The sequence below is a fragment of the Olea europaea genome, chromosome 3 (genome assembly GCF_002742605.1).
Source record: "Olea europaea var. sylvestris chromosome 3, O_europaea_v1, whole genome shotgun sequence".
In the NCBI taxonomy this organism is placed as follows: domain Eukaryota; kingdom Viridiplantae; phylum Streptophyta; class Magnoliopsida; order Lamiales; family Oleaceae; genus Olea; species Olea europaea.
In genome coordinates this window covers 4,985,039-4,998,283 of record NC_036239.1, presented here as the reverse complement: position 1 = coordinate 4,998,283, position 13,245 = coordinate 4,985,039, and the positions used below count along the sequence as shown (strand labels likewise).

The window sequence follows — 13,245 nt, the reverse complement described above, 5'->3', positions numbered from 1 at the left end:
GCTCAACTGTAAGTGGTATATCACCTTACCAGCATGTGATAATAAAGAGCATAGAAATGAAAAGATGAAACTGTTAAAACAAAATAAGATGGTAAAGTGTTGATTCCGTTCTCCATTTCCTGTTCTATATTGGTGATGTGAGTTACAAAGATAAATTAGGAACTAACCTTTTATTAAAAAGGTTAGTGGAAAGGCTCTCATTTCCTTTTTCTTTAGCTTACGAATTTTCCATGTTTAGAGTGGAACATAGATTTGATGATTCAGTTTGCCACCTTTTCCTTAAATTTGCTACAGATCAGACAAGGTATCCCACATTTCCCTTTTTGCTTTCAAATTCCACATAAACTGAAAGTGATTAACATGAAGATCATATCCCCTAGAGTTTTTCCTTTCAGTGAAAGTAGCATTTGACTGTCATTTGATGGAATTTTTCATAGGAAAGATTTGATGTAATGCAATATGCATATCTGTAGACGTGAATTCAAGCATGATAGAGGCACTATCCATTTACCCAAAAATTATTAAAATAGAAATAATTAATAATAATCATCTGCAGGGCTCCCAAAATATTCATACCCCAAAATAATAAAATTAATTTGTAAGAAACATTTTGCTTTTCACATGCAATTGCCACTAGGAATTTTTTTGTTTTAATACTTCAGTGATTGAAACTGCTGGGTGATTTGAATTTTACTTGATGATTGATATGAATATTGGGGAAGGAACTTTACATGGTTTTACTTAATTGAGTAATATATAAGTGTCATTTTGCACAGAATGCTTTTAATACATGACTAACCTCGTGAATTGTGGGAAGATGCTCTTAGGCCATCTCTAGCACTACACCAAATTTTGCATCATTTCGCACCAAATCTTGCGCCAAACTAAAATTCATCTCCAATCATTACACCAAAATTTGCACCAAATGAACAGTCCATTTTCTTCCCTTTTTTTTATTCTTAATAATTTATTTATTTGAAATATTATTTATGTAATTACTTTATAAATACATAAATTACTAAATAAATAATTACGTTAAATTATGGAAAAGATTAAATTCATTAATAGATATAAAAAAACATAGTACAATTAATAAAAACACTACAACAATGAAAATATTAAATCATGCCATTAAAAAATAATGCAATGCATTTCGAATTGGGATATTATAAAGTCGAAATATTATTGCAATTTAATTCTCGGGATTCGTATCGTTTTCTTTAAATAAAATTAGATTATCGTATGTATACCGTCGTTTAATATATTTCGTGTTAACTTTAAGAAATAATCGTGTTTGTTATATTTTAAATTTTTTTTTCTTTTAATTGATTCATTAATTATTATTTTTTATATTTAAAATTTATTTTAAATGCAAATAATAATATTAATAATTTATTGTGTTAAAAAATATATAGCACAAATGACCCAAATATCCTTAATCAATTTGTTTGGAAAAGGCCCGGAGGAAAGAATTTATTTGATTGCATCTTGAGACTGTATGGAGGTCCTCAAGCATATTATAATTCAAAGTAGTTAATTGCTTTCTTGATATATGGAGTTGCATTAATTCTTATGTGGTAGTGTAAGTCGATGAGCGATGAACATGTTATGAATAATTAGAAATTGCAATTTAGGATGCAATTAGATAACTTTCAGCGACTTAGTAATCAGTCTCTAATACCAGGTTATAATGCAGACATTGTTTAGATCCTTCTGTATACTCGCTAGCGTGGTGGTTTTTGAATTTAGGTCTTTCTGATAGAATATTTGAGTAGCTTCTCTCAATTGCTGAGTAAATAGTATATAGGTGGAGGCAAGTAGAATTACATTTCGGGAAAATGAATCATTTCTCTAATTGGCCTCAACATTTTACTGTAAAGCTTGATCAAAGACAGTTCATAAAAATCGTTTGACCCCTATTCCCTCTAAAGCTCCTCTTAGGAGAATCCCTCCTGTACACTCAAACTTAAAGGAACCTATGAACTCATTTTAAGGAAACTGGTCGAGTAGTTACCCATTAATTCCTTCGAGTTTCATTCTTGCGAATGTACTTCCCAGGCATTTTGGACAAAAGTCAAATTTTCGCCTCTCTCAACTTCATCCCATTACCTGTGTTTCTTATAATATCAGTTTTGGGAACCATCTATTTAGTATGGGTAAACTAACTATAGAAGATAGTTGAAGAGAATCAATGAAGTAGTGAAATTCAGTTGGGGTGATGCAAAATGAAAACTACTACAGCATCCATCTTACTCAATCTTTTGAATTATTCTTATGCTGGCTTTTAAGTAATCTGACTAACTTAATTGGTACAATGCTATCTTTGTGAGAAATTCCAGCCTTTGAACATAAGTATACCTATGAGACTTGTTATGTAGGATAACCTCAATGAAAGTCAGAAGCCTTTTGCTTTAGAGACATGCAAGCATTACCACCTCAAGTTAGTTATTAAGTCCTGCTTTCTCTTATTGATCGCTAATAATGCTATGATAAACTGTCTACATTCTTTAAATAGAGCAATATTTTTCATGTAAATAAGAAAGGATTGATTTAATAAATCTTGTATCGTTCTTCATTTTATGTACTTCTTTAATTTTTAAATTTGATGCTGGAAAGTTCATATATGGAGAGTATATTGATAGAGGATCTTTGCTTTTATGGGATTACCTTACGCAAAGTAATGAGAATAATTTTGTTTGGACCCTTTGAAAACTTGCAATAATAACCATTTCTGAACACATTTATTGAAATTTCAATTGCGCGAGGAAACTCACCAGCAATGTAGGTATCCAGATAGGTTTTAAATGGTTTGAGCACATGCAAAAAACCTGGTAGATGCTGATTGCATATAGTAATAGGAGTAACAGTAAACCAAAATGAAGGCTGACCTAAAATCACATGGAGCGATAATTTAAAAGGACTAAAACCTTTTGTAATTTAACATTGGAGGTGGCCTTTATAACTTTGAAGATGATCTGTCATGTATCAGAGCGTAAAAGAAGGATCTATGTAGCCAGCCCCATATAAATTCAGAACAAGAATCGATTGAGTCTATCTATAACTTTATTTGTGCTGGGCTTTTTGAGGTGCATCATGACATAATTTTCAGTGCTATATCTGAATTATAATTTGTTTGCCCAGCATGAAGTCGTGAATAACATTAGCATTAGGAGGAGGTGGAAATTACAACTAATCCCAGTACTCATTCATAATGTCCGCTCTGCGAGCCTGTGCCCATCTTTTTCCTTATGGATTTCTTTATCGTCCTCAGCCATTCAAACCCAAACCTCCCTTAACAGGTACTTATGTTAAATGCTGGTGCCAATTGAGTGGCTCGCTGTCGTTACACAGGATCATCCTCGCTCACCACCAATCTACCCCAGATTATCTCAATAATTGCAGCACCTATCAGCCGCATAATCATCCTCATAACTATAGTATTCATTTCCAGGAAATGTACTGAAGTATCTTCATAGTGGCAGCGTCCAATCCCATAAAATTCGCTGCAAAATCATCTCAATTACTGGATATATAATCAGCTGATCTCGATTATTTAGTGCAGTTGTAGGTTCAATTCATTTCAGTCTAATTATGCAACCTTTACAAAATCCTGTATGTGTGTGTATATTCGATAGTGATAATAGATGTGGTAAGTAGCCATACAACATTTATCATTTGCTGCCGAAAGCTTTTAGAAAGTCCCAATTATCATGGGCTCTGGCTTAACTAAAACTTCCATTTCTGGATTGATCTTTGTTAGTTGTTTCTAAATAGGGGCATGCTTACCTTTCTCTGTTGTAACTTCAATAAAACAATGGTCCCTTGTGCTGAATTATTTCTCAGACATTTCTATAGTAAAGCTGGCTGAGGTTGCAGTTTACGTTGGGATGTTATTTCCTTTTCCCTACCTTGTCAATTGCTGCAATTTATTTGGTGCAATTGCTGTTTCTCCTTTACCCCTTTACTCCCTTTTTCTGAGATGTGTGATGCTGGTAATAATGTTTTCTCATTTATGGGCATGAATAGATGATATGTTTACCGAGGAACAAAATGAGTTGGTTGAATCAGCAGCAGAGATGCTCTATGGTCTTATTCATGTCCGATACATTTTGACAAGCAAGGGAATGGCTGCAATGGTAACATTATTAGTCAGGTTATATTTGTCTTTGGATTTCTGTCCATTTATTGTAGTCATATAACTTGTTGAGATGCGAATTTTACAGTTGGAGAAGTACAAAAACTATGACTTTGGAAGATGCCCAAGAGTTTACTGCTGTGGACAGCCTTGCCTTCCGGTTGGTCAATCTGACATCCCACGTTCAAGTACTGTGAAGATATACTGTCCCAAGTGTGAAGATATTTACTACCCTCGATCCAAGTACCAAGGCAGTATCCTACATTATACTATTTTTCTGAGGCTTCCGCTCTCTGTTTAATTTGCATTCTTGTCTATGCTGGATCCACGTGTCTTTCTCACACAATACACATTAAAGCACGTAAAAATGCATTTTCTGAAATACACTCCGTCTCGTGTTGTTGAGTATCAGAACCACCATGATTCAAGTTCTACCAGACAATGCAACAGAAACTAACTACTAATCTCACCTTCCTTACTGAAAGCCCTAGCTTCCAATAAGTTCTCCATTCTCTTCTTGAAATCGCTTGATTTCAATGTTGCTGACCAAATAAAATATCTGGCCAGCTTTTTTTGATTCTGACTTCTTGTTTGGCTTATCAATGAAAAGAAAAAGATCTCTTCTATCAATGATTATCGAAATTTCTTGCATCTCTCAATAATACTATACTTTTTAATCCTGAATCCTAATAGGGTGGAAAAATCAGCCTTGTTATAATTTTCTTATATTGTGAAAGATACCCATGCAACTGCAAAATTATCTTAATTTATCCTAGGAACTTATTTAGGCTACTGTCTTTGAATTCATGAATGATAAAGGGTGTTTTCGGCAGCTTGACATGTGCATTGAAGCATAAAGGATTCGATAATAGTTATTAGATACTGCATCAATGGGCTCCAGACATTTTGTAGCATGAACTTTGTGGAAACGATTTCTTTTAACTGACAAAGATATCGATGGAGCTTATTTCGGTACCACATTCCCTCATCTCTTCTTGATGACATATGGACACCTCAAGCCCCAAAAGCCATCACAAAGTTACACCCAAAGAGTTTTTGGCTTCAAGCTTCACAAGCCTTGACCGGAGGAGTTTCCGATCAGTTGAATTGGAGTCACATTTTCTGCCCAGAAGTGGTTTTCATCTGGCTTCGATGATGTACAAGTTCTTAAGGTGGGTTTACAAGCCAGGTACACAAAGAGAGATGAATACGAGGAAACTGAATGATTGAGGTGCACTGTTGCAAATTAGCCGTTTAAGGTCTTTCCATAAATTAGACACAGTACATGTAATTTTTATATCCTTTTCAGGTTTGTAACTGTTTGAAATACTTAATTGTTGCCCGTTGTGTATCCATACGTTGGAGCTATATTTTCCTATGGAGCAGCCATGTAGTACTGTTTCCAATGTAATCCTACATGAAGCTGTTAATGTTTACAAAGCTGACAAAAAATGGGAAAATGAGCCTTCACACTGTGTAATTGCGTTGGAAAATTGTACTTACCATCAGGCTAAATCTTTCTGATTTTCGCTCTCATTTGGTAGCAATTTTTCATTCCAAAAAAATCAATTTTTTGATTGTTTTTTATTATTTCAGTCGTTATTTTTGAATTCTTCATTTACATGTAGGATATACTTCTCTTTAAAGGTAAAAATCAATTTTTATAATTACTGTCGAACATGCTTTTCATGTAGTGAAATCAAAGTTTGAGGACAATGTTAGAGAAATGCGTTAGTAGGTTTTCGGCGTACAATTTTCTTACGAGTATAGCTATCTATCGTCCACAGTATAGGTGGCATTGATTGACTTTTTAATTTTTTTATTTGCCACTTAATTGGGACTGTAAATTCTGCCTGGTCTGTATCTTATGATGCGTCATAGAGAAGAGTTTGAGTGAAGAATTTTTTTTAATATATCTCTGATCACTTGATTCTATCGACTTCGAAAACAACAATTTTAGAAATCCTTTTAGTTGAATGTCAAAGCATATTCGATCATAATGTCTCGATGACTTATAATTGATTAAGAATGAAGCAATCTAACAAAAAATCACCTGACAAGACAAATTTCAAAATAATGGATGACGCTATTAGTCTTAATCAATGGATAACATTGGGGGTATTTGTCAAATCAATTACCAAAAATCAATCAATAGTATAGTATTCAATCACACATTTCCAACTCATCAAAAATTTAACCTGCTCCATTTGAAAAGGAAAACAAAAGACAAGTGGATACTTTAACAATTGCAATCCCTTTTTTTATTTTCATTTTTACCCTATTTTCATCTCTTTATACATTTTCACATTTTATAAAACAGAGGGAGATCGATACTACTAAAGATTCGAGCTAATTTTACAGATCATTCGAAGTGGATCGAATTTCATCTCGTTCGATATTTATGTTCTTGATAGATTGAAAGTATTAGTTAATTGTCCTAACTTCAGTTCCAATAGTGTTGAACATGTCATTTTTGTTGTCATTTTCTCGTTCTTTTTACCTCCTGAATTCATGTCAAACACACAAGATTCGTAATTTGTAATTCACACACTTCAACCATATCCTCGTATACGATTGGATGATAGAAAAATAGGCTCAAAAATATATAATATCTTCAAATATATGATTCGAGAAACATCGGGCCCTACTCTCTACCATGGTTACTTTAGAGAGAGACTATTTATTTTTTCTCTCCATAATTTGGCACTTGTACTAAACCTAGAGGTCAAAAAGACCACTCCATAGCCCTTTTAACTCAAATTCTACTCATTTTGTCTTTTTAATGCTTTCTACTTAATTGATTACATTGGGCCAGTGAAAGCTAATCTGGACACTAAAGTAACAATAATGGGTAGAAGCACGGAATTTTGTGATATAATTAATTAGCATATGCTTTTCACTTAATTTATTTTACAATGTTGACCTTTCAAATAATGATATTTAGTATCAGTGATATTTGAACATCAATTTAGATAACCACAATTGATTGGTGTAATTAAATTAATTATGTGATATTACATTTAACTGAACCTATCATTTAATGTCATATTGTTGTCATTGATATTAATGCCTAACACCAGTGGTGATCAATAGTATTACTTTAAACTTTTAGCTATAGTGATAATTACGTTGAAAATTTATTTTAAGGATATTTTTTTAAACATGGAACTCCACTTACATTTAACTAAGAACGAGTCAGAAAAAAACTTATTGAATATCAAGATACAATTGACTCTAACGATGGATAAAATTAAAATTATTTTTTAAATCGATGACTTAATTTTAACATACTAAATATGTCGGGCATGTCAAATTAAAACACCTAATTTTAGTTAGAGAAATGCAATGTGTACAAGGAAGTTTGACAGTGTTTTGTACTGGGAAATATTTGACAATTTTTCATTGACCGTTGGCAAAAAAGAAAATAATAATAATAATAATAATAATAATAATAATAATAATAATAATAATAATAATTTAATCATACAAGTGCTGTCAACGCAGTACCTATAAATCTATTTGTACAAGATTCACAGTACAAATAGATTAATTCTTTGAATTATTATCTATGCAGTGGAGATGGAAGATGTTAGCGTGCATGAGGCTTTGTATGTCACTTTTTGAAGTCGAAAAGGTTTCATCAACAGTTGTACTTGTACCAGCACTCATAAATCTATGTTGTAACCTATGAATATGATGAATCATTTAATATTTCAATAATAATATTATTAATTGAGAAGAGAATATTATTTCTGCCAGATGATTATTAATTAATATCTTACGTTGTTATCTATGCAGTGGAGATGGAAGATGTTAGCGTGCATGAGGCTTTGTATGTCACTTTTTGAAGTCGAAAAGGTTTCATCAACAGTTGTACTTGTACCAGCACTCATAAATCTATGTTGTAACCTATGAATATGATGAATCATTTAATATTTCAATAATAATATTATTAATTGAGAAGAGAATATTATTTCTGCCAGATGATTATTAATTAATATCTTACGTTAAGATGAATAATTGGGTTGACTTAGCATTAATTTAGACGTGATTAAATAATGTTACATTGCATTAATAATGTTAATTTTGACTCTATCATGAGTAGTCAACAATACTTGCATTGCAAATCAAGGAAATTTTTAGATAAGAGATTTATTTTCTGAAATTTTCGGCCATAAATGAAAAAAACAAAAAGTAAAAATGATTATTCTCTTTTCTTTATTGGAGACATTAAATAAGTATTTCTAATCAACATTAATTATTATTGTATTTTGCTTCAAGTATTTGAGATATCTTATGAGAAAACTTATTATTTATATGATATTCTTTTTGAGCTCCTTAATTTTGTTTATATTCAATTACGACTTGTTGGGGTCACATTAGGTTGCGTCTATCTTTGAAGAGTTCTTGTGATTCACTTGAAATTGTTATTCTAATTGTTGGATGCGATGAGCCAAACATTTGTGTAGAAGAATTTTATCTTCATTTATTCAATAATCAACTACTTCATTCAAACAACTCGATTTCTTTGGATTAACTATTGATTGAAAAAGGGGGTCAAATTTGAAATTTTTATGTATATAAATAGGATTTGATTCATTAAGTAGGAATTACTAAGAATTTTTTTCATTTATTTTGAAAAGGTTCGCCACTAGAGATACTCATTTGTATTTCTCCGTAAAATAGAAGGACCAAAAGGAAATAAATATTGGATCCATCAAATAGTGGCAAATTAGGTAATAATCCAATAGGCAAGGGGCAAATGCAAAAAGGCAAGTAGCTTATAACCAGTTCGCGGCCTTTTGCGGCCGGTCGCCATTGATATCAAATAATCCCACCATTAAACTCCTCGCAGCCTCCGCGCGCGCTCTCTGTCTCTCTCTTTCTCACACACGCACGCACGCGCTAAATCTTCAATTCACACACATATATAGTATATATAAATCTGTTGACGCAGAAATTCATTAAATCCCACACCTCCATCCATTTGAACAAACCGAGAAACTGCAGAAAATCAAGAACAGAAAACACACTGTGAAATTTTTAAATAGATTGAATCTGTTTGTGAATTTGGTTTTATATATGTAATGCGTCAGAAAAAATCTGAAGTTCAGATCGGAACAGAAAGCAGTGGCATCTCTTCCGATTTCAACCCTATCCCACTGCCCCCTTCTTCCCTTACACAAAAACATCCACATCTTTTCCAAAATTTTCACCCAAATACTCACCATCCTTCAAATTCGTCGTCTTACGTGAATAATAGTACCCTTCAGATCCTTATCAATGATGAAAATCGACTGAAGGGTCAAAATGATCGGTTTCCCCTCAAACCCTCACCTTTGAAGAGACCTAATGTTCAACAAATTTCAAGTTCGCTTACCAAGACTCCGACTTTGTCAAATGCCCTTCACAGATATGGGTTTTCTGGAAAAAATCCTCCTTCAAAGTTTAATCTTCTTTATACAAGGTCTCAAAACTTCTTGACCCATTTTCACCACCATGTTCATTACCTACGCCGTCGAATGCGCCTCCACCTCCGCCTCATACTTCTCCTCAGTCTCCCTTTCTTTTACTTCCTGGTCTCCCACCCTTCCAGCTCATTTATTCTTGATTTCCTCTCTGCCTTTGCCTTCTCTGCTGCGCTCTTGTTTTCCCTCAATTTGGCCATTCCAAGACTTCCCACGATATGGTTGTACCTTGCCAGGTCGTTACCAGTTAAAATTCGTCGAAAAAAACAAGCGAACTGGCCACATTTACCGGTATTTTGGTCAATTGGGTCTTCACACAAGGCGGATAAGAAAGCAATTTCAGGGTCTTATGTAGAGGCATACAACAATGGGGATGTGTACGAGGGCGAGTATCACAAGGGAAAGTGTAATGGGAGTGGGGTTTATTATTATTACATGAGCGGGAGATATGAGGGGGATTGGGTGGATGGCAAGTATGATGGATATGGAGTAGAGACATGGGCAAGGGGCAGCCGGTATAGAGGTCAGTACAGACAGGGGCTTAGGCATGGTTTTGGGGTGTACAGGTTTTATACAGGAGATGTCTATGCTGGGGAGTGGTCTAGTGGGCAGAGCCATGGGTGTGGTATACATACCTGCGAAGATGGGAGCCGTTATGTGGGGGAATTTAAGTGGGGCGTTAAACATGGCCTTGGACATTACCATTACAGGTAATCTTGGGGATGTTTATTTGCATTCTGCCAGTCGTTTATATGCTTTGTGCTTCTTGTCATTTGATATATAAATATATAAAATCCTAGGTTTTATTTTAAAAGTCGATCCCAGAATATTTCATGTCAACAAATCAAGTCTTCTTTTGGTAATAAAGACGGAGTTTGTTTTTATTGGTCAATATTTTTGGCATAAACTTGATGTTGTGTGTATATGTGATCTGTCCCGTAAGGCATGTTTTTTTCGGACAAAAGATAATGTTTATGATTTGGATCATGTTCACTTCTTTAGATTTCTTCCTGCTCCTGATAAATTGTTGGATAGTTGTTACAACCTTCTTTCATTGTTAATTTATGAATGAAGTTTTGTTTTGTTGTTTATAATACCTGTAAAATCATGCCCTTTGTCACTCGAATTATTTTTTCAGTGTTTCAAATCCTTTATATGCCCCCACCCCCGGGCAAACCCTTGGAGTTAAGTTCGCCGTTTGGTGCTGCATGTCAGAATCTAATATTTTTGTTATGAATTGTTTTCTCTGGGTTAGTAATAATGCTCAACTGTAAGTGGTATATCACCTTACCAGCATGTGATAATAAAGAGCATAGAAATGAAAAGATGAAACTGTTAAAACAAAATAAGATGGTAAAGTGTTGATTCCGTTCTCCATTTCCTGTTCTATATTGGTGATGTGAGTTACAAAGATAAATTAGGAACTAACCTTTTATTAAAAAGGTTAGTGGAAAGGCTCTCATTTCCTTTTTCTTTAGCTTAAGAATTTTCCATGTTTAGAGTGGAACATAGATTTGATGATTCAGTTTGCCACCTTTTCCTTAAATTTGCTACAGATCAGACAAGGTATCCCACATTTCCCTTTTTGCTTTCAAATTCCACATAAACTGGAAGTGATTAACATGAAGATCATATCCCCTAGAGTTTTTCCTTTCAGTGAAAGTAGCATTTGACTGTCATTTGATGGAATTTTTCATAGGAAAGATTTGATGTAATGCAATATGCATATCTGTAGACGTGAATTCAAGCATGATAGAGGCACTATCCATTTACCCAAAAATTATTAAAATAGAAATAATTAATAATAATCATCTGCAGGGCTCCCAAAATATTCATACCCCAAAATAATAAAATTAATTTGTAAGAAACATTTTGCTTTTCACATGCAATTGCCACTAGGAATTTTTTTGTTTTAATACTTCAGTGATTGAAACTGCTGGGTGATTTGAATTTTACTTGACGATTGATATGAATATTGGGGAAGGAACTTTACGTGGTTTTACTTAATTGAGTAATATATAAGTGTCATTTTGCACAGAATGCTTTTAATACATGACTAACCTCGTGAATTGTGGGAAGATGCTCTTAGGCCATCTCTAGTACTACACCAAATTTTGCATCATTTCGCACCAAATCTTGCGTCAAACTAAAATTCATCTCCAATCATTACACCAAAATTTGCACCAAATGAACAGTCCATTTTCTTCCCTTTTTTTTATTCTTAANTTCGTCAATTCTCGATTCAAATACCCGTTTGGGTATTTAACTTAAAAACAACCATTTCGTTCAATTCAGTTCGATCGGGTCCGATTCTATTCAATTCGATTCGGGAGTTTTTTCAAGCTCTGCCCCTCTCTATTGCACCAAAAATGTAAAATAAGTAAGCAATTTTGTGTTTAAGAGTTTATGATAGAGTATGCTTGACGTCGTCCTTCGTTCTTTCGGTACATCTATAGTATGCTACAAGGTCATCTTTGCACCTACCAGTATTCAAGAGACTAATGCTGGTCGTACAGAACTACAAATACACTTGTATCTTGAACAAGGCAAGAAACCGAAAGATGCAAGCTGATCAGATAAAAACTGCAAGCTGTTGTAAAGTTTTCAAAGTAAAATGCATAATTTGCAATATCTGAGTCTGAAGTAGTTAAGTTACTCGTTCCAAAGAAGGATATAAAGGACTCCAAATAACAGTTTAACTAAATTAACCTATTTAACTAGCTCTCGATTTGCTTTCTCAGCCTACGAATGGTACTCTTAACTGTCACGACACTAGCGGTGCTGACAAAAAGAAAACAAAACATTAAAATGTGTTAGGTTAGTCGAGCGTGACATAAATAAAAAGATAAAGCAACAATACAGGATAATTACTTTAACGTGCAAGTACCGCCAGCTTTGACTTTGCCACAGTCCTTGCATCCCCAAATACCCACAGCCTTCCTCTTCACTGCATACTGCAAGAACAGTTCCATTTGGATGAAGTGCAATGTTAGACCAAAGCATCCCAAACGAATGACATTACACCAAGAAATGTAAAACATAAGGCTTCTCACAAAACTCGAAGAAATACTTGCTGTGCTGACTAACTTCCATCTTCTCGATCTGCTTCCTCAAATTAGCACCATAACAGGTGCCTGGAATATTAGAAGATGCAACTTAAAAAAGGGCCAGAGTGATAGACAGGAAAATATATAACTCAACTATGAAAGAACCCCAAGTTAGATAAGAAGCTAGATTGGGAAATTGTCTGTTATATATGTTGACCCCAGATTATGTTACCAACAGATACCGGACCCACTCACGCACACGTAAGCCTGATCTAACACGCTAAGACACATTGACGGTCCAGAAATAATAGCAAAAGTGGGCGTTGGAGCGGCTCAAAGGCGCGGGACGAGAACATTTGGAATCCGACAAGATGTTTGCATAACGATTGTACAATAATTACCAATCGATCTTTTTAGAAAACATGTATGAATTAGTTTATGTTACAAGAGAGTAGAATGTAAAGAATGTTGTATTTGTTCTTGGGTTGAATCTTGCATTACCCTTGTGAGAGATACATGGGAGTATTTATAGTATTACAACTTAGATTGTGGCCCTTGGTTGAGAGTATACGTGGCCTCATCTCGTAAGTTTACA

The 13,245-nt window shown here is 34.0% G+C and overlaps 3 protein-coding genes across 3 annotated transcripts; 2 read left to right on the top strand and 1 right to left on the bottom strand.

Annotated features, from left to right (window-relative positions):
• The first annotated feature begins 1,534 nt into the window (after window positions 1-1,534).
• On the top strand, window positions 1,535-5,661 carry LOC111383290 (casein kinase II subunit beta-2). The gene is made up of 3 exons (XM_023007372.1): window positions 1,535-4,136; window positions 4,224-4,389; window positions 5,087-5,661. Exons 1-3 carry the CDS (start codon window positions 4,032-4,034, stop codon window positions 5,215-5,217), a joined length of 402 nt encoding a protein of 133 aa, XP_022863140.1. The 5' UTR covers window positions 1,535-4,031; the 3' UTR covers window positions 5,218-5,661.
• A 3,272-nt stretch (window positions 5,662-8,933) lies between these two features.
• Window positions 8,934-11,060, top strand: LOC111383282. Its single transcript, XM_023007360.1, has one exon. It carries the CDS (start codon window positions 9,223-9,225, stop codon window positions 10,315-10,317), a length of 1,095 nt encoding a protein of 364 aa, XP_022863128.1. The 5' UTR covers window positions 8,934-9,222; the 3' UTR covers window positions 10,318-11,060.
• A 1,185-nt stretch (window positions 11,061-12,245) lies between these two features.
• LOC111377424 (60S ribosomal protein L37a-like) lies at window positions 12,246-12,941 on the bottom strand. The gene is made up of 4 exons (XM_023000519.1): window positions 12,893-12,941; window positions 12,643-12,737; window positions 12,475-12,557; window positions 12,246-12,384 (listed from the first exon to the last, which is right to left on the bottom strand). Exons 1-4 carry the CDS (start codon window positions 12,939-12,941, stop codon window positions 12,321-12,323), a joined length of 291 nt encoding a protein of 96 aa, XP_022856287.1. The 3' UTR covers window positions 12,246-12,320.
• Window positions 12,942-13,245: the final 304 nt, after the last annotated feature.

Coding starts and splice junctions, on each gene's coding strand:
- LOC111383290 (XM_023007372.1), top strand. CDS start 4,032: ATGTTTACCGAGGAACAAAATGAGTTGGTTGAATCAGCAGCAGAGATG. Junction 4,137..4,223: donor GCAAGGGAATGGCTGCAATG/GTAACATTATTA, acceptor CGAATTTTACAG/TTGGAGAAGTACAAAAACTA. Junction 4,390..5,086: donor TCGATCCAAGTACCAAGGCA/GTATCCTACATT, acceptor TAACTGACAAAG/ATATCGATGGAGCTTATTTC.
- LOC111377424 (XM_023000519.1), bottom strand. CDS start 12,941: ATGTGTCTTAGCGTGTTAGATCAGGCTTACGTGTGCGTGAGTGGGTCC. Junction 12,558..12,642: donor AGTTTTGTGAGAAGCCTTAT/GTTTTACATTTC, acceptor CTGTTCTTGCAG/TATGCAGTGAAGAGGAAGGC. Junction 12,385..12,474: donor GGCGGTACTTGCACGTTAAA/GTAATTATCCTG, acceptor TCTTTTTGTCAG/CACCGCTAGTGTCGTGACAG.
- LOC111383282 (XM_023007360.1), top strand. CDS start 9,223: ATGCGTCAGAAAAAATCTGAAGTTCAGATCGGAACAGAAAGCAGTGGC.